This window comes from Prionailurus viverrinus, chromosome E1 (assembly GCF_022837055.1).
Source record: "Prionailurus viverrinus isolate Anna chromosome E1, UM_Priviv_1.0, whole genome shotgun sequence".
Classification (NCBI taxonomy): Eukaryota; Metazoa; Chordata; class Mammalia; order Carnivora; family Felidae; genus Prionailurus; species Prionailurus viverrinus.
In genome coordinates, this window is record NC_062574.1 from 15,359,282 (window position 1) to 15,380,386 (window position 21,105).

General features: G+C 51.2%; 1 protein-coding gene and 1 long non-coding RNA gene across 2 annotated transcripts in view; both read right to left on the reverse strand.

The window, feature by feature from the left end:
* RPH3AL (rabphilin 3A like (without C2 domains)) overlaps positions 1–21,105 on the reverse strand; it is a 171,041-nt gene that overhangs the window by 10,439 nt on the left and 139,497 nt on the right. Inside the window, 3 exon segments of the mRNA XM_047833262.1 lie at positions 17,487–17,516; positions 17,518–17,633; positions 19,372–19,485. Of these exon segments, the coding sequence (XP_047689218.1) occupies positions 17,487–17,516; positions 17,518–17,633; positions 19,372–19,485 (260 nt within the window).
* Positions 3,113–9,157, reverse strand: LOC125151799 (uncharacterized). Its single transcript, XR_007146954.1, has 3 exons — positions 8,933–9,157; positions 4,076–4,192; positions 3,113–3,546 (listed from the first exon to the last, which is right to left on the reverse strand). It is a non-coding gene; the product is annotated as an uncharacterized LOC125151799 (long non-coding RNA).

Genomic DNA, 21,105 nt, shown 5'->3' on the forward strand with positions numbered 1-21,105 from the left:
AAAAAAAAAAAAAAAAAAAAACCACAACAAAAAAAACCTGCCTTTAGAACAGAGTTCAGTTGGGAGCCCAAGCTTTGGCCTTACTGCAAATTAAGAACAATGACTTGGTAAAGCTTGTTTATCTCCCGTGCACCATCCCTGCGGGGGGGGGGGGGGGGGGGGGGCAGCAGGCAGCAGCAGATTCCGACTGTCGACTGTCAGGGGTTGGGGGCGCAGGGCTGACCTGTTAACAAGAACATTTAGGGGGAAGGCAGCCGTCCCAGTGACCCAGGGCCATTTAGTGTGGGGACGAAGAGGTCTTATGTCTCTAGTCCAGCAAAATTGACAGGGCGCTTACATGCTGATCTGGAGAAAAAGGGCGTTCCTAATACACTGCGGGAAGATTGCCATAAAAGTGGCTAAAAAGCAATCATAAAACCAAAACAAAACCCGAACAGCTAGGGGACCGGATGAACTTCAGTTATCTGGAAGCTTAAGAGAGTGGCATTCACAGCCTGAATGCCTTGGCTGGCGGGAGGTGGAGGGTCAGTCTGGGCAGCCCCCTCCCCCTCAAATTAGCGGTGTCGGGCATGGGCACGAGTTTCCCTCTGCGAGCTGGCCCTTGGGGTGGGCCTGGTACCCCAGGGTCATGGGTCCAATTGCACTCTGTGTCCTCCCCTGCTGGATCTTGCACCCAGAGCCTGGTAGCTATTCTGTGCCCCCTCTGATCTTGGGAGTGGGCATAACCTGAAAGAGTGGCTAAGCCAGGGCATTTGCTGCCCTTATCACGAACGAGGCAACGTTTGAAGCACGCACCGTGCATTATTTCATGTAATCCTGTTGTTATCTCCAGGAGACAGAGTCTCAGAGAGGTTAAGCTATTTGCCTAAGGTCACACAGCCAGCTAGTGCCAGAGCTAAGAAGAGAACACAGCGTTGTCTAACTCCGGGGCCTGGGCTTTCTGCCCTGAACTCCCCAGCCTCTTCAGCCAGCTGGTGGCCAGGTTCTGCTGCCTGGGGCTTCCACGGAGGCCGCGCCTGCTCAGGGCAGCCGTGTGCCGGGCCTGGGATTGACCTCGCATTCTTTCTCACCCCTGGGGCTGCACTGACAGCAGAAAGCAGAATGTTTTCATTTCTCTTTCCCCAGATACCAGCTCTGACACCTCCAATTTCTACTGCGATCATAGTGTTTTCTGAGTCAAGCAGAGTAGAAGGAAAATCGCTCTTTCCCTGGAATAATTTATCATCTTGTTATTTCCATTAGCAGACTCTGTTTGAGCCTATTCCTTGCTGAGCTGTTTGAATTCCCAGCTTGGAAATCCCTGGGCTTGGGGGGGGGGGCCGGGAAATGCTGCTTCCCACTTTGGGAGTGGAGGAGAGAGGGGTTCTGCCGTCAGCTAGGGGACAGGGCATGGAATACGGTGGGGACAGGGCTAGGGATAAAAACCAAGCCAGGAAGCAGGGGGCATTCTTGTTGCTTCTGACTCCATAGGTGTGAGTGTGTTGGAGCTCCACGGGGCCCTGCTGGGCTGATGGCTGGGGGTGGCAGAGGGCTGCTGGGATCCACAGCTAGGGGCCCGAGGAAGGCAAAGCCACTGGCAGGAATGGGGATCGTTCCAGAGGAGACCCAGGCCCTGGACCACAGCATGGAGTGAGGCGGCTTGAGGCTGCTTGAAGATGCTGATTTCCATTTTCCACAAGTCGAGCATCCTCAGGAGACCATGGACATGAGCACACAGCTTAAGAGCAGGGGCCATGGGTTCACACCCTCGCTCAGCCACTTGCTGGCTGTGTTCTCTCGTGTAAACCACTTAAGCTCTCCCAGCCTCGGTCTCCTCCTCTGTGAAATGGGAGGAATGATGTCTCCCTCCCAGTGTTGTCAGGAGTAATGGAGGGAGCGGTGTGAAGAGCTGTCTAGCAGCCAGCCGTGGCTCGTGTGAGCCACATGTCAGCTGTTTACAGAGATGGGCTCTTCCCAATTTGCCTGGGAACTCTGCTGGTTTTGGTACTTTCATCTTGAGTCCTGGGAAACCCCTTAGTTGTGGGGAGACTGGGACGGGTGGTCACGCTGGCCCGTAGCTTCTACACTCCTCAGATCCCGGACAGGAGCCCCCGGAGCCCGCTTTGGTACCTTAGCGGCACCGACGCAAAATCCCGAGCGTCGGTATCCCTCTGGCTCTGAGGTCTTGCTTTGGCTGAGTTAACGCCCCGTTGCGGGGCGGCCTTAAGTTTCCATATTCAGGATTCTGAACCACGGAGATTCCGATGTGAAATTCAGGCCCTTCTCCACCCAAATCTATCTCCATAAGCATCTGGGCATGCAGGCGACACTGGGGACGTTCAGGGTGAGGTGAGGAGTGGCTTTTATCCCTGTGGCACCAACAGCATCGAACGGAACATGCACACTAGTGATTCAGCCACCCCTGTGGGTGGGGTCATGTGGCCGAGTGGGGGGCAGGGGGAGCTGTACCCAGGCATCCTCCCTCCCCGCCTCACCCTACTGCTCTGGTTTCAGTCTCTGACCTCTCTCCCTACTCGAAATACCTGTTTGCTTCTTCTCTTTATTTTTAGTGTTTATTTATTTATTTTTAACAGAGAGAGAGAGAGAGAGAGAGAGAGAGAGAGAGCGAGCAAGCGCACACAAGCAGGGGAGGGGCAGAGAGAGAGGGAGACACAGAATCGGAAACAGGCTCCAGGCTCTGAGCTGTCAGCGCAGAGTCCGACGGCGGGGCTTGAACTCACGGACCGCGAGATCATGACCTGAGCCAAAGTCGGACGCTTAATCGACGGAGCCACCCAGGCGCCCCAATACCTGTTCACTTCCGGTATCTCTTTTGCGGCCTTGGTCCCCTGGTGGAGTGTATTCTTGGGATCATCCGCAGTCATCCTTTAAAAGTATTTTCCAAAACCGAAACAGTTTTTTCCCAAGAGGAATTGTGGGGCCGACCGTTCAGATAATAGCAGCTGTGCCTCACAGGGAACTGTGTTGAGTCATCTGTTTAGACTTGGAAAGCCCTAAGCATTGGGAAAGGCCACGTTTGGGATCTGTTCCATTCCTCTCTCCATCCCTCCCTCCCTCCACCCCATCTGCCCACTCATCCACCTGCCCGGCTACCCATCCAGCAATCCGGCAATATTTCTTGACAGCTAACCAAAGCTGAATAAGCCACAGCTCCTGCCTGTAAGGACCTGTGGGGTGGACGGACTCCAGGGAACCCAGCCCTGCCACCCCTCATCTGGAAGCAGAGCCCAGACAGCGGGCACACGGCACCGGTCTGAGCAGGCCCTGCACGGGGAGGAGGGGTGCAGGATGAGAACACCCAGCTCTCCGTTTCCCCGCCATCAATGAGCCTGGGCAGAGGGGTGGAGGGACGGCAGTCGGGAAGGAGGGAGGCAGAGCGAGCAAGAGGCTTCATTTGTCAGCTGCTCAGCAGGTACAGTCAGACTTAAAACGTCCCCAAAGAGTGTGTGCTGAGAGGCGGGGGGGTGAGCACGCTGAATTATTTCTGCAGTAATTGGCATTGAAGGAGCTTCAGACATCCTGGGGTCTGCTCTCACACTCGCCTGCCTGGGTGAAGACGAGAGGGGCAACTTGTCGGGGCCTCCTGGGGCTCTCCCCTCCCACCGGCCCACCCTCCCTCCTCCCCCTCTCCTGGGCCTGGGTACTGATGGGCCCGCAGGCTCCTTGACTTTGCACAGGTGGCCTGGGGGCGGGGCTGGTGCACGCAGGTCAGAGGCCCACAGTCTGCAGAGCCTCAGGGCCCTTCTCTGCAGGCAACGGCCTTACCAGGGGCTCTGCCAACGCCTGCCTGGTGGGGTCCTTGTCCCCAAATGGTCTGGGCAAGGCCAGTGCTGGGTTTTCCTTTGGTCTCATCCCTTCCCTGTGCAGAAGAGCCTTTGGTGGTGCTTAGGATGAGCAATTTGAAACAACTGGTCACACAGTTTGTAAACAATTGAATCTTTCCATGTGTGTACGCACGTGTGTGTGTGTGTGTGTGTGTGTGTGTGTGTGTGTGTGTGTGTTCATGATGTTTGGTGTCTATCTTCCCTGGTCTGGCTGGTACCTGGGGCACCCCTCCCACAGCTGGGCCCTCCACCTGGCAGCCTTATGCTGGAGGCTTCTCCTTCCTCCCCAGGGGCAGAGTGCGAGCGTGGGCAGCCTGGGGTGGGCGATCCAGACAGGTCACTTTCTAGCCGACCCTCATTCCTTCCTGCTGTGGAACCAAGCAGAGAGAACAGGTAAGAGAGGAGTCCCTATGTTGGCAGTAGGGGTGGGCATGGGTCCCAAACTGCCCCCTGGGACTTCCTATGCCCCAGCTCCCACCCCCACCCCAGGCTGGTCTGGGGAGCACCATTAGAAAACTCTGTTTAGGGCACCTGGGTGGCTCAGTTGGTTAAACGTCTGTCTTCAGCTCAGGTCATGATCGTAAGGTCTATGAGCTTGAGCCCCGCATCGGACTCTGTGCTGACAGCTCAGAGCCTGGAGCCTGCTTGGGACTCTGTGTCTCCCTCTCTCTCTGCCCCTCCCCCACTCATACTCTGTCTCTCTGTGTCTCTCAAAAATGAATAAACGCTAAAAAAATTTTTTTGATTAAAAAAAGAAAACTATTCAGTTCTCCTATCTCGTAGACGGGGAGTGACAAAGGCAGAAGGCTGGCAGCAGGGACAGGATGAAGACCTGTGTCCCATATTCCCAGTCAGGGGCTCTGGCCTCCAGCCCAGGTGGAGAGTCTAAGTATTCGCTTCATCAGGCCTTGACTGAGGACCTGGCTATACTTATGGTCTGCACCCAGGAAGAAGAGCCAGGCCAGTCAGGACCAGCTACATAATTTGCAGGGCCCAGTGCAGAATGAGAATGTGGGGGTGGGGTGCCTCGGTCGGTTAAGTGTCTGACTTTGGCTCAGGTCATGGTCCCACGGTTCCTGAGATCAAGCCCTGTGTCGGGCTCTGTGCTGACAGCTGAGAGCCTGGGGCCTGCTTCGGATTCTGTGTCTCCCTCTCTCTCTCTGCCCCTCCCCATTTGTGCTCTGTCTCTCTCTCTCTCAAAAATAAATAAACATTAAAAAAAAGTTAAAAAAAAAAAAGAATGAGAGTGTGGTCCCTTGTTCAAAATTATTTTTTAAAATTTGTTTAAAGAATGTTTACTTTTGAGAGAGAGAGAGAGAGTGTGAGCGGGGGAGTGGCAGAGAGAGAGAGAGAGAACGAGAGACAGAGAGAGAAAGAGAGAGAGAGAGAGAGGGAGACACAGAATCTGACGCAGGCTCCAGGCTCTGAGCTGTTAGCACAGAGCCCGACATGAGGCTGGAAGCCATGAACTGAGACATCATGACTTGAGCCGAACTTAGACACTTAACCAACGGAATCACCCAGGCGCCGCATTGTTCAAAATTACTTTGAATTTGAAGACAGCGACAGCAGAGTATTACACTGAGTGTGGGGCTCTGTGTGACCACGCAGGTCGTGTATGTACCCGTGAGGCCAGCACCGTGCCCTTCGGGAGCAGCTGGGGTCTCTGGGTGACTGCCATTCCCCATGCCAGGAGCCAGAGGGGCCAGAGAGATGCTGGAGGAGAGCATACTGCCTTCGAAGGAAAGGCAGCCCCTCGCGTACCCCTGGTGGGAACGGAAAACGGTGCAGCTGCTGTGGAAAACAGACGGGTGGTTCCTCAAAGACCTACACAGGGGACCGCCACATGCTCTGGCAACGCCACTTCTGGGAGCATGCCCCGAACAATTAAAACAGGGTCTCGAGCACACACCTGGCCACCAATGTTCCTAGCAGCATTATTCACAATAGCCACAAGGTGGAAATAACCCAAGTGTCCTTCCCCAGATAAATGGATAAGCCATGTGATACAGCTATACAATGGACTTATTGTATAATTGGAATTATTTATTTGGCCACAAAAATGGAAGGAAATTCTGACATATGCTACAACGTGGATGGACCTTGACAACATTACATTAAGTAAAATGAGCCAGATGCAAAAGAATAAATACCGTGTAATTCCCTTTATATGAGGTACCTGGAACAGTTAAGTTCATAAAGACAGAGGGGAGAATGCTGGCTAGCGGGACCTGGGGGAGGGGAATGGGGAACAGGTGTTTAATGGGTATACAGTTCAATTTGGAAAGATGAAAAAGTCTGGAGATGGATGGTGGTGATGGTTGTACGACAGTGTGAAGGTAGTTAGCGTTGCTAAACTGTGCACTTCAAAATGGCTAAAATGGTCACAGAGCTTGAACAAACAATCCCAAAATTTGTATGGAACCAGAAAAGACCCAGAATAGCCAAAGCAATCTTGAAAAAGAAAACCAAAGCAGGAGGCATCACAATCCCGGACTTCAAGCTATACTACAAAGCTATAATCATCAAGACAGTATGGTACTGGCACAGAAACAGATACTCAGATCAGTGGAACAGAATCGAGAACCCAGAAATGGACCCACAAACATATGGCCAACTGATCTTTGACAGAGCAGAAAAGAATATCCAATGGAATAAAGACAGTCTCTTCAGCAAGTGGTGCTGGGAAAACTGGACAGCGACATGCAGGAGAATGAACCTGGACCACTTTCTTACACCATACACAAAAATAAACTCAAAGTGGATGAAAGACCTCAATGTAAGGCAGGAAGCCATCAAAATCTTCGAGGAGAAAGCAGGCAAAAACCACTTTGACCTTGGCCGCAGCAACTTCTTACTCAAAACATCTCCAGAGGCAAGGGAAGCAAAAGCAAAAATGAAGTATTGGGACCTCAACAAAATAAAAAGCTCCTGAATAGCAAAGGAAACAATCAGCAAAACTAAAAGGCAACTGACGGGATGGGAGAAGATATTTGCAAACAACGTATCAGATAAAGGGTTAGTATCCAAAATCTATAAAGAACGTATCAAACTCAACACCCCAAAAATAAATAATCCAGTGAAGAAATGGGCAAAAGACATGAATAGACACTTCTCCAAAGAAGACATCCAGATGCCCAACTGACACATGAAATGATGCTCAACATCATTCATCATCAGGGAAATCCAAATCAAAACCACAATGAGATACCACCTTACACCCATCAGAATGGCTCACATTAACAACTCAGGCAACAACAGATGTTGGCGAGGATGCGGAAAGAGGATCTCTTTTGCACCGCTGGTGGGAATGCAAGCTGGTGCAGCCACTCTGGAAAACAGTATGGAGGTGCCTCAAAAAATTAAAAATAGAACTACCCTATGACCCAGCAATTGCACTACTAGGCATTTATCCAAGGGATACAGGTGTGCTGTTTTGAAGGGACACGTGCACCCCCATGTTTATAGCAGCACCATCAACAATAGCCAAAGTATGGAAAGAGCCCAAATGTCCATCGATGGATGAATGGATAAAGAAGATGTGGTGTATACATACAATGGAGTATTATTCGGCAATCAGAAAGAATGAAACCTTGCCATTTGCAACTACGTGGATGGAACTGGAGGGTATTATGCTAAGTGAAATTAGTCAATCAGAGAAAGAAAAATCCTATGACTTCACTCATATGAGGACTTTAAGAGACAAAACAGATGAACAGAAGGGAAGGGAAGCAAAAATAATATAAAAACGGGGAGGGGGACAAAAACATAAGAGACTCTTAAATATGGAGAACAAACAGAGGGTTACTGGAGGGAGTGTGGGAGGGGGGATGGGCTAAATGGGTAAGGAGCATTAAGGAATCTACTCCTGAAATCATTCTTGCACTATATGCTAACTAACTTGGATGTAAATTAAAAAAAATAAATTAAATTTAAAAAATGGCTAAAATGGTAAACTTCTGTGTATTTTGCCACGATAAGAAAAAACAAAGAAAAAACAAAGGAAAAAAGGAAGGGAAGGCAGGTGGCATGGGAAGACAAGACAGTTGTAGGGGTGGTGAGATGTGCTGGGGGCTGCGGAATGGCAGCCTCCCCTTCCGGAGGTCAGGGGCCAAGTTCAGGGTTAGCTCCCAAAGCCCTTGGAGGAGCTGCAGGTCAGCCCAGAGCCAGGCCCTGGTTCCAAAGGCCCTGAGAGGCTACTTGATTGGTAAGTAGGAGCTCTTGGAAAACTTCTAAGCCAAACCCACCCCTGCCATTGCCTATATCTTGTGGCCTGAAAAGACGGCCACCTCACTGAACTCACCCTGGGTGTCCCTGTGAGGGAAGATTCATGAAAGCACCCGGAGTCCTCAACCACCCTGGACCGTGGGCATGAGACAGTGTCCAACATGGGGGCAAAATCTCCAGGCAGTGACTGAGATTTGCTCTCATTTATTACATTAGCAGTGGGGGAAAGCCCCAGAGGGACAAGGGGCTGGCTTTACCCTATTCATCTAGAAGTTTGGATCTGTGCTGCTGACATAGCCTGGCTGCTCTTCTACCTGTGCCTGGATCGCTTGACCCTCGGCACCCTGATTCACCAGCAAACCCCCACCCTGCATCCAATGGCCCCACATTCAAATATGGGCTCTTTTGACCCTTCTGGGCCTTAGTTTCCTCTTCTGTAAAATGGGCACAATAGAAGTATCTGCCTCATAGGTGGGTGAAGACCCCTAAAGCTGATAGCAGGTGATTGACTCAAGAAATGGTATCCACGATGGTTATTATGCAGCAAAATGCTTCCTTTCTCCCTGGCGGGGGCTCAGTGGAACTGGGGGCTCTGCTTGTTGTCAGCGAACAAAACGGTGTGAGGAGGCGGGGTCCGTGAGGGAAGCGAGAGGGTCCTTGCTGGGCCTCTCTCCAGAGCCCGAGTCTGCCCTGCCGCTTCCCTGTCCCGGGCTTGCAGCACCCTGCACTCAGGCAGAACACAGAGATGGTCCACGGGAGAAGTAGAAACAGGCAGAGACAGACACAGGCTTCTGGGAGCCTTGAGATGCAAGGCCAGGAAGTGGGTGTTTTCTCATTTGGGAAAAGATCCCGTCCCCACTTTGTTGTGCACGGGCTCTCACCTGCTGGGCCGTGGATGCTTTCGCCTCCAGGGCTAAAGAGCAGCTAGGGCGGCGCATCTGTCCAGGAGCTGATGTGGCAGCAGGATTCTGTCTGAGGTTTGTCTCCTCGGCCTGTGGGGGCCGTGTTTTTTTCTGCCAGCCCCGTCCTCATTGTGGCTTCCCAGCCTGGGTCAGTCTAGGGATGGAAGTCCAAGGAAATGCAGGTAAACTGGTTCCACTAGATCAGTCGTTCTTTCTCTTTTTCTCTTTCAATGTTTATTTGTGTGTGTGTGTGTGTGTGTGTGTGTGTGTGTGAGAGAGAGAGAGAGAGAGAGAGAGAGAGAGAGAGAGGAGGGGCAGAAAGAGAGGGAGACACAGAAACTGAAGCAGGCTCCAGGCTCTGAGCTGTCAGCACAGAGCCGGACGTGGGGCTCGAACTCACGGACCACGAGATCATGACCTGAGCCAAAGTTGGACATTTAACCGACTGAGCCACCCAGGTGCTCCAGCTCCTTATCGTTTTAGGTATCCTATATCCTTGTATACCTCCTCTGTGCTCATGCTCCAATCTGGGCTGGCTGGCCTTGGCTTCTGGCCCAGCCACACAGCCACCGCCATTGTCCTAGGGACTCTCTTTGCCCCTTTCCTGTGCTGGCTCTCCAGTTTCCTGTGTCCCCGGCAGTCTGCTTTTCTCCCTTGTTTGGTTGGAGCACATCTTCTAGCAGCTGCCTGAGAAAGAATGTACGGGAGGTCAGGTTTTTCAAAACTCACAATGTCTGAAAATATCTTCATTCTACTATCATTGAGATTTGGCTGGGTACACATCTAGATTAGAAACCATTTCTGGGGGGCTTGGGTGGCTCTGTTGGTCAAGCGTCCAACTCCTGATTCCGGCTCAGGTCATGCTCTCACAGTTCTTGAGATTGAGCCCTGAGTCGGGCTCTGCGCTTGGCAGAGTGGAGCCTGCTTGGGATTCTCTCTCCCTCTCTCTCATGCTCCTCCCCTGCTCATGTGTGCACGCTCGCTCTCAAAATGAAGAAATAAACATTAAAGAAATCATTGCCTATCAGAATTCAGAAAGATGTTCCTTCAAAATCTGCTTTGAGAATTTCAATGCCATCTAAAATTCTTGCTCCTTAGTATGTGACTTTTTTCTTTTCCCTCTTTGGAAAGTTTGAGGATGTTTTTATTTAGGATTTTTAATCCTGGTGTCCTGAAACTTCATGATAGGAAGGCTTGCTATAGTTCTTTAAATTGTTTTATTTTGAAAGATTTTTTAAATTTTTTTTTCAATGTTTATTTATTTTTGGGACAGAGAGAGACAGAGCATGAACGGGCGAGGGGCAGAGAGAGAGGGAGACACAGAAACGGAAACAGGCTCCAGACTCTGAGCCATCAGCCCAGAGCCCGACGCGGGGCTCGAACTCACGGACCGCGAGATCGTGACCTGGCTGAAGTCGGACGCTTAACCGACTGCGCCACCCAGGCGCCCCCTATTTTGAAAGATTTAAGATGTATAAAAACAATGAAAATATAATATCTAATGAAATATTATGATATAAATATTGCAAACCTATCTATTCATCAGGGACATTAAAATATTATCAATAGGGGTGCCTGGGTGGCTCAGTAGTTTAAGCGGTCGACTCTTGATTTTGGTTCAGATCATGATCTCATAGTTCGTGAGATTGAGCCCTGCGTCGGGCTCTGTGCTGTCAGTGTGGAGCCTGCTTGGGATTCTCTCTCTCCCCCTCTCTCTCTGCCATTGCCCCGCTCACACTCTCTCTCTCAAAATAAATAAATTAAACAACAACAACAACGTTACCAATATGTTGAAACCCTTCCTTAGCTAGCCCCTTCTTCTTGAGACGTACCTTGGGATCTGTTGTTTATCCTTCCTGTGCATTTCTTTATTCTTCTGCTGCATAAAATATGTGTTAATATATGTCGTTTCTCCATGTTTTACAATCTATATATAGATGGTGTCGTAACGTACACATTTTCCTGCCATCTGCTTCTTTGCTCAGGTTGTTCATGAGAGTCATCTGTGCTCAGAGTGCTGGCTTTCACTATTGCACGATATGCCATTGATTCCACCGTATCCCAGCTTCTGTATCTATTTGTCTGTTGATGTCATTTGGGTCGCTTCCAATTTTTGGCTGATAAAAAGGTACAGCTCTAAACATTCTGTACACGTCTCCTGGAGCCCACTGGGAAGAGCGCCTGTATGGAAAGGGTTCTCCGTTCTGCCAGCACCTTGGAGTCAGGTGGGGGAGGTTTCCAAAATCATAACGTCGAGGCTGTGCCCCAAGCTGACGAAATCTCCCGGGGTGGGGGCCGGTCCGGTGTGATGTGCTTCTAAAACTCCGCAGGTAATTCCAATGAGTTCAGCCAGTGGTGACCAACAACGCCCTACACCAGTGCTACTCAGAGCGTGGTCCTCCAGCCAGGAGATCGCTCCATGTACGCTCTCAGCCCCCGACCCAGGCCGGTTGAGCGAGAACCCGTTTTAGTGAGACCTCAGGGGGTGGACAGAATTTCTTCAACAGTTCTCTCCCCTTTGTTTCTTGCTTTGAAATTCCTATCAGTTGGAAGTTGGACCTCCCGCATGGATCTTACTTCAGGTTGTCCAATGTTCTTGACTTTTCCCCTATACTTTTACATGTCTTTTTTTGTGTTTTACTTCCTGGGAGATTTTCCTCTCATCTTCTGTCCCTTCTAATACATTTTTAAATTCCTTAAAAATTTTTTTGAATGTACATTTATTTTTGAGAGAGAGAGCAAGCAGGGGAGGGGCAGAGAGAGAGGGAGACACAGAATCCAAAGCAGGCTCCAGCTGAGCTGTCAGCACAGAGCTGCATGCGGGGCTGGAACCCACGAACCGTGAGATCATGACCTGAGCAGAAGTCAGACGTTTAACCAACTGAGCCACTCAGGCGCCCCACATTTTTAAATTCTATTATATTAAAAAAATTTTTTTTAGCATTTGTTTTTGAGAGACAGAGAAACAGAACATGAGCAGGGGAAGGGCAGAGAGAGAGAGAGGGAGACACAGAATCTGGAAGCAGGCTCCAGGCTCCAAGCTGTCAGCACCAAGCCCGACACAGGGCTCGAACTCATGAATCACAAGATCATGACCTAGGCCAAAGTCGGATGCTTAACTGACCAAGCTACCCAGGTGCCCCAAATTCTATTATTTAAAAAAAATTTTTTTTTAACATTTATTTATTTTTGAGACAGAGAGAGACAGAGCATGAATGGGGGAGGGGCAGAGAGAGAGGGAGACACAGAATCGGAAGCAGGCTCCAGGCTCTGAGCCATCAGCCCAGAGCCTGACGTGGGGCTCGAACTCACGGACGGCGAGATCGTGACCTGAGCTGAAGTCGGACGCTCAACCGACTGAGCCACCCAGGCGCCCCTATATTTTTAATTTTCAAGAGCTTTAACACTTCCTTTTTAAAAAATAACATTCTTTCCCTGTTTCATGGGTGAATATCTTCAGAGGGTTAGTCCCTGTCTCCTTTCTCCTATGTATTGGAGTCTCTGTATTTTCGGTTGTTGGTTTTGGTCAACTGTTGGTGCCTTTGGCGGTTCCAACTGAGTGTGACACAGCCAAACTACTAGGAAACTGTACGTGTGGGTGGTGCCTGTGGACAGGGGCCTTCTGGTGGTGACTGGGAAGAGGATGGGAGATCGCCAACATTAGGATCTGTCCATCTTTTCTCTTTAGTGACTTTCCCAGTGATGAATTCAATCACATCTTGCCTTCAGAGTGGGTGGATGGAGAAAAAACCAGCTGTTAGTTAGGGAAGGGGACTGTGGATCTCTCCATTCATTGCTGTCTCACTCCAGCCTTTGGCTGGGCTTGGGCCCCCTGGTCCCAAATCTTTCTAGTTCAATCTTGGCCCACAGTAAACCCGTCTTCTGCCAGGGTCAGGGAAGGGCCACATGGGCTGGGAGAAGAAATCTGTTGGTCTAGCTTCTTCCAACCAATACTATTTTCATATGCATCCCAACTTCCACCTGAGGGACACCTGGTCCCTCCAAGTTCTGAGCCTCTGGGGGACTCTGCAAAGCAAATGGGGCTTATTCATGGTTGGCTTTCTCCCTTGTAGACATCTGGGGGAGCTGGGAAGCTGGCACTCCACAGTCATACTCTTCCATCTTCCAAAGTCTGCAGACCTCTCACCTGCTGCCATCCCTCTCCTCTCCTTTTTGGCTTTGCAATCTATGCCATTTTTAGTCCTTTAGGTCATTTTGGTGGAGTTTTGGGGGCAGAGGAAATACAAATGTGTTCGGTCCACTGCATTTAACCACAAGTCCTTGTCCATTTTACATTTGTGCATATAAATTTGTACAATCAGGGCACCTGGGTGGCTCAGTCGGTTGAGCGTCGACTTTGGCTTAGGTCATGATCTTGTGATTCATAGGTTGGAGCCCCACATCAGGCTCTGTGCTGACAGCTCAGAGCCAGGAACCTGCTTTGGATTCTGTGTCTCCCTCTCTCTCCATTCTTCCTCCACTCACACTCTGTCCCTCTCTCATAAATAAAAATTAAAATTAAAAAAAAATTAAAAAAGTTTGCATAGCTCATTTTGATTATATGTATACTTAATTTTTTTTTAAAAACATCAATGGCCTTGTTTTTCCATTCAACGTGAGGTTTGTGAGCTCTCCTAACACACATAGATCTAGCTCATTCCTCTTACTGTGGCTTAGGGAGTGCTCCAGTGACCAACATACTATGTTACTTTCCATCCCTTTCTCGATCAATGCATCTCAGAAACATAAGCGACTGTACTCTGTTGATCAACACACTGGCTCAATGCAAATTCTAATCTTTATTGAATTCTGAAGCATGATTTGTCACACGGAAACAGTCTTTTTATGTCTGCCAGCAGCAAGGGCAAAAAAGCTAACGGTGGGGGCCTGAGAGCCCAGAGAGAAGGCCCTTCCAGAACCAGGTATGGGGGCCAGTGGGAGAGTGGCAGGAAGGATGAGAGAAGCGGACACACGCACGCACATGCACACACACACACACACACACACACACACACACTCTCTCTCTCTCTCTCTCTCTCTCACTCAATCTCTTTCTGTCTTCAGGGAAGGGTTTTCCAGAAGCAGTTGCTCACACTCTGAATTACTTATTTTTCATGCCAAACTGAACCTACTGAAGAGAAGTGAATTAAAGGCTCAGGGGAGCCTCGCACCCCAGCTGGGGACTCCGCTGAAGGCTGGTCTTCAATGAGTGAATTCACAGTATCCACCGGAACCCTTCCCAGCTCCACCAGCTGGAGAGAGGCTGAGCAAGACTTGGGGAGGCCAACAGAGGGTTCCAGGAAACCTAAGCAAGAACCAGGTTTTAACCATAGTGTCTGGGCCAGCCCCGAATGAAGGGAGGATGTTGCTCCCACCTTCCAGAGTCACAGGCAAAGGGAGGGTGGGCAAGCCTCTCATCCCACACTCTCTGGACCCACTGCTCGTCTCTAGGGGCCAAGCTCAGCTCTGAAGGGCAACGTTCAGGGTTGGACTCTGCTTCCATTAATACAAATATGGAGAAAGCCCAGCCCAGTGCCCTCCAAAGCCACAGTGCATGTGGGAGGGCCTGAAGGCCCTTGCACCCCAACACAAGACAAGAACAAACTTAAAATGAACATGGAGGTAGGCCGAGGGAGGGTGCAGGCAAAGGACAATAAATAAAGGTCATGGTGAGCGGAATGGCTGGGGGGTGGGGGTGGGTGAGGAGGGCTCCCAGGAGAGAAGGGTGCAGAAAGGCACTGAGTGAGGGGGGAAGCAGACTCAGCCCCACAAACACTGGTTTGTTGAGTCAGAGGTCATATCCAACAGGGCTGGCCAGCTGAGGGCTCCGAGACCGGTCAGGAAGGAGCCGGGAGGGGTCTGGGGACCCTTCCAGCTTTCTCTCGCTCTCAAACTCTTCCACTGGAAAATCTGCTCCATGCACCAATCACGCCTCTGCCAGGGCAGACAGAGAGGAACTTCAGAGGTCATGTCAGCAGCGAGGACTGGCCCAGGTGTGCCTTTTGCCTTTAGGGGAGAGGAAAAAAAAGGCCGCTCTAGGGTAAGTGGAGGCGGAGTCCATCCCCAGTGACAGCTTGACCTTTGGGAATGAGATGGAGGTGACCGCAGGGAAGACAGGCTCCTTGCTGGAGTGACCCGCACCTGAAGCAGCTTCCCTTTCTGAAACTAAACAGGGATCTGCCAGGGAGGACTGGGGGCTGGTGCCCCGGCCAGAGCTTTGCTCCGTTTCATTGCATCGTTGCTGGCAAATCATCTACTCCCCGTGCTTCAGTGTGTCCATCGACACCCAGGGTAATCAACACAGGTGATCTTAGATGCCAGAAAGAGCAAATGGGCATGGCAATATAAAGCTTCTCTGTCGGGGCGTCTGGGGTGGTTTAGTCAGTTGAGCATCCGACTTCGGCTCAGGTCATGATCTCACAGTTCGTGAGTTTAAGCCCCACATTGGGCTCACAGCTGTCAGCGCAGAGCCCACATCAGATCCTCTGTCCCCTTCTCTCTGCCCCTTTCCCGATTGTGCTCTCTTAAAAAAACAAAAAACAAAAAACCCCAAAACTTCCCTGTAGACCAATCCTCTTTGGGTTGTATCATAAGCCCTGGAGGCTCTCTACGCTCTGGGCCACATGGCCTCCATTGCTAGGTTTGTGCCAAAGACCTACTTAGGGCAGGCACTCCACATGGACACTGCATTTCACCCTCCCTGCAACCCCATGAGGAACACAGGGGGGTCCCCCCCGTAGCAATAATGGAATTGGGCACAGAGAGATAAAATATTAGGTTGAGTCACATGATTGCTGATATCTGGCTCTTTCTCATCTATAAAAATGCAATTTCATATGGTTGAATTTTATGGTCTGTCCAAGTTCACATGTCTGGGAGCGGCAGGGCTAGGACTAAAACATGGCTGATTCCAAACTGTCCTCTGTGGAGGGTTTCAGGAGGCGGGAAGGAGGGGAGAGGGTCCACTCCACAGCCACGGCCACAGGGCCTCCCTCTCCCAGAGACCCGCCCACCCGCCACCTCTCTTACATGCCCTGCCCTGTAGCTTCCTGGCACCATCAAGGCAGGAGAAAGGGGAGGAGGGGAGACAGGGAGTGGGTGGGAGCGTCCACGAGGTTTCCTGGAGGGTGACTGCCAGCACACATGGGCTCCTGCACCCCTAAATGCAGACTCCTGCATGGAGCTAACCGCACACCCACACACGCACTGCGTGCCCACAGGTCTGCTGACCCAGAGGTGCCAGGTCTGGCTGGGGCTTCTTTCTTTCCTTTTTAAAAAGATTTTACTTAAAAAAATTTTTTTTAATGTTTATTTCTTTTTGAGAGAGACAGAGCGCAACCAGGGGAGGGGCAGGAGAAAGGGAGACACAGAATCCCAAGCAGGCTCCAGGCTCCAGGCTGTCAGCACAGAGCCGGATGTGAGGCTCGAACCCACAAACTGTAAGATCAAGACCTGAGCCAAAGTTGGACACTTAACCGACTGAGTCGCCCAGGCGCCCCAAGATTTTATTTTTTAAGTAATCTCTATATCCAACATGGGGCTCGAACTTACAACCCCGAGACAGAGTCACATGTTCCACTGACTGAGCCAGCCAGGCAACCCTGGGTGCGGGGGCAGAACTGAGGACTCTCACCACGTGCCCCCCCGCCCCCCCATTGCATGATGATCCCTAGTTGGCCAGACAGGGACAGTGGGCACGGCCAGGTGGAGCTTGGGTTCTTACCCTTGGTTTCCACACCTATCGAATGGGGGTAATAAGCCTGCCATCCACTACTCCAGTAGAATGCAAGGGGACCTTAGGGGCATCTGGATGTCTCAGTCAACTGAGCGTCTGCCTCTTGATTTCGGTTCAGGTTTGCAGGATTGAGGCACGTGTTGGGGTCCACACTGAGCCCGGACCCTGCTTAAGATTTTCTCTCTCTCCCTTTGCCCCTCCCTGGCTCTTGTGCAAAAAAAAAAAAAAAAAGAATGCAAGGGGACCTTAGGGGTGCAAGGGCAGGCTAGGCTCTATGCTGCCAGCTCCAGGGGTCCTGAATTCTCCCTCTGATTTAGGTCTGGGCTGATTTGGGTGAGTTGATTCGGCTTCCTCAGCCACATGCTAGGTTTCTGGAGGTCAAGGACTGTCTCCCATCTGCCCGCACTGGGCACACAATTGGGCTTGGTGAGGACTGGGGTGCCTGGCACACAGTAGGTGCTCTTGAAATGGGAGTTACTAAGGCCTCTGTGGAGATGGGGAAATGCTTTGAAAGATTACATGTACAAAGCAGTGGATGGTAACAACCATTGTTATGATTACTAAGAAGGGAGGGGGTGGTTGTCCTTATTTTGGGTCCCTCTCTGTTCATTGCAGGCAGGTGTGGGGTCTGGCTCACCTCTGTTCCCCCCAGTGCCTGGCATGGTGCTCAATAAACACAGAATTGCAAATGTCATGTAGTACTCTCCAGTTTGGGCAGGTTGAGTGAGGGAGGAGGACCACGGGGAGCGGAAGAGGGAGAGGAGGAGGCTGGGTTAGATGGAGCGGCTTGGTACTCACCGGGGCCCTTGGGGTCTGGCCAGGGTGGGGTGCCCAGCTGCGGGTCTGCAGAACCAGTCCCGGTCTCACTGGCCAGGTTTCTCTGGCTCTCCGAGAGGTGGCTGGGCTGGCAGGCGGGCCTCATCTTGGGGGACTCTGTGCTGCCGCCTGGAAGAGACCACGGGTGGGCTCTTTGGGCCTTGAACTGAGACCGGGATGACGTCAGCCTGATAAGGAGCTGACGTAAAAGCTTCTCATTTGAAACTGTGATGGGTATCTATGGGATTGTCTGCCCGGAGCCCCTTACCTGCCGCCCCCACGTGCCTGTCACGTTCTGGCGTGACCCCACCTTCTGGCCAGTGCTGAATGGTCCAGGATATATAAAGGCCACTGCATGGGCCCTTGGGTCAGCTCAGTAAGGAACAAGCCACCCACATGAAAACTGGCAACAAGGAGGAGTTCTTCCTGACTTCATAGAATGAGGAGGGGGAAGGGCGTATACCTCCGTTTAACCCGATGGGGTTATTACTTTTAAGTTTATGTATCTATTTCAGTAATCTCTACACCCAATGTGGGGCTTGAACTCACGACCTGGAGATCAAGAGTTGCATGCTCTACCGACTTAACCGACTGAGTCACCCAGGCGCCCCTCCTTCACACTTTTAAAAGATAGAATCTTTAGCCTGAGGGGCCTAAGAGATCATCCAGTCCAGCACCGGTCGTCTCCTGTGCTGCCTCCACCTACTGATACTGAACACTCGGAAAACTGTGCCAAGGAGGATTCTGACGCCATGTCAGGCTCTGTGGGAAAGAGTATCATGATCCACTAGTAATGTCTGCCATGGGCACAGGCGTGGGAGTAGAAGTGCGTGTGCCAGGCACCTGACATCTCTGATCTAGCCTGAACTGCTGTCCCCATCGGGAGTTCCTTCCCTATGAGCCCTGGCAGATCACCCAGCCTTGGCCCCAGGACAGCACCGGAGGCATGTCATTCCAGTTTGGGGCAGTTATTATAAAGCTCTTTGCTTATGCCCTAAAACCAGCCTTCCTGAAATGTCTTTCAAATATCCCACTTCTAATCTCTGGAGTAACTCTGAATGACGTTGGTCCCCAGAAGGCCTTTTATGTGTTTAAAGGAAAGAAAAATATGCCCGAGGCCTTCTCTGCACCAGCCTCAAGACGCCGTTAAGGCTCTTTCACATGACAAGGTCACAGAGGAGAGCTCCAAGATGTTAAACTCAGGAGAAATTTTGGGGACCACCTGCTAAATAGATGGAAACAGAGGGGGCACCTGGATGGCTCAGTCAAGAGACTGGCTCTTGACTTTGGGTCAGGTCATGATCTCATGGTTTGTGAGTTCGAGCCCCGTATCTGGCTCTGAGCTGACAGGGTGGAGCCTGTTTGAGATTCTCTCCCTCGCCACCCCCCCCCCCCCCCACCCTGTGCTCTCTCTCTCAGAATAAATAAACTTCAAGAAAAAAATAAAAAGAAGGAAACACAGGCCCAAAAGGTCAAGGTATGTGTATAGGGCCCCACTGTAGTTTCACGGCAGAGCTGAGCCCAAAGAACTTCGTACCTGATTTTTGCAACCGTCATCACTCACAAGGCACGGTCTCATCTTGGGAAAGCTTGCAGTGAGCTTGGGGAGGAATTCTGGGTGTGCAGGCAGGTTGGCTAGATCCGCCCTCCTTCCCCCGCCCCTGCACATACACCTGGGGCTCTTTTTCCTCCTGCTCTGCAGTGGTGCTAACGCTTCAGCTTGAAGCATCCCAGCCCCCAGGCCCACTTCTCCTCCCTGATCTAGAACAACTCCATAGACACCTGCTGGGGAGCCACAGCCCAAGGAAGCAGCGAAGCCACTTGCACCCGGAGCTTTGGAAACGAGCAGTGTACTGGCTATGCTTACCTGATTCCCTCTGGGGTTTGTCAGCTTTGGGGGCCCTCGCCCCAGTCGGAAGGAGTCTGTCCTCCAGGCTGGAGGAGCTGAGATCCGAGTCACTGTCACTGTCACTGGAAACCACTGGAAAGAACAGACACCAGCATAGGAGGTTACCGCTGCTGGTCACTACCAGCAGGCATGCAGGTTGGAGGGGCCAGGGCAGGCCTCCCCTCTGCCAGCACTTTCGCATATGCTAACTCACGGATGCTTCACAACAACCCCTGGAAGACAGGGTTACTTTCGTTTCACATGTGAGGAAACCGAGGCCCTCGCTCAAGGCAGTAAGTGGGAGAGCTGGGATTAGTTCCCTAGCAGGCTGGCTCCACACCCTGTGTTTGTGACCACTCTGATTTTACTGGAAGAAATGAACTGGAAGTCAGCAGGCCTCGGCTCTCATCCCAGTTCATCCAGTAACTCGCACTGGGGCCCTGTGAGTGCAGAAGGGAGCCAGGCTGATGGGATTGGAGTCCCAGGGGAGGGGAGGAGAGGGAGCTCTCATGGCGGACACCTAATGTGGTAGAAATCTTTTCTGGACTAAATGGGACCATATTTGGCTGGTTAATCCACAGTGGGAGTCATAATACAGGATACATTCAGAGGCTGAACCTTCTATTTTAATTTTTTTTAAGTTGATTTTGAGAGAGCGTGTGCACATGCACACAGGGTAGAAAGAGAGGCGAGATCGAGAATCCCAAGCAGGCTATGCGCTGCCAGTGTCGAGCCTGATGCAGGACTCGATCCCACGAACTGCCAGATCGTGACCTGAGCCGAAATCAAGAGTCAGACACGTAAGCGACTGAGCCCCCCGGGCACCCCTCCATTTTCATTTTAAGCACAGAAACGTACGTCCATCCGCCAATGTTTTGATGTAGGGGTGGGTACTTCTTTGAGAGGGGCCCACACAATCTTCCATGTCTAAGCTGCATCCATACTGCACTGTGATCCCCGGGTTCAGTTTCTTTAAACTGGAGCACAGCTTAAAGACACTGGCAAAGCAGGAGGAGTGCAGAATCCGTCCCTGTTTTTTCCATTTCTTTCTCCTGCCTTTTACAGTCGTCCTGCCCACACCTGATTCAATAGCTTTTTTAAGCAAGTAGTTTCCATCAAGACTTTCCAAAGTCCTGGTTTTAATGAAACGACTGTCTTTTCTGGCTCTTTTCATCAGTTTATGTAACATTTAATTAAATGATGTAATTCTAATACCAAGTACAACAGCACAGAAAGGTTTGGGATCACAGGTAAGTAGCTCTCACAGGTGACTGACTCTGTGGATGGGGCAAGAGTCAGTGTGCCTTGGGGCGCCTGGGTGGCTCAGTCGGTTGAACGTCCGACTTCGGCTCAGGTCATGATCTCGCCGTGCAGAGTTGGAGCCCAGGGTCGGGCTCTGTGCTGACAGCTCAGAGCCCAGAGCCTGCTTCGGATTCTGTGTCTCCCTCTCTCTGCCCCTCCCCCCTCTCCCCCCCGCCCCGGTCAAAAATAAATAAACATTAAAGAGTCAGTGTGCCTGGCCAGAGAGTACAAGACACCTGGTTCCAGAGGGAGGGTTGGAGGGGCTGGGCACCCTCTGCCCGGCACTATGCCAGGTGCCTAGACAGCATTATCTGCCAATCAGCCCCGTGCCATTGGGACTTGTCTGGCAGGACACGGGACTGGAAATAAAACCAGTGTATGCCAACGGTGGCTCATAGGTTGCGTCTGACC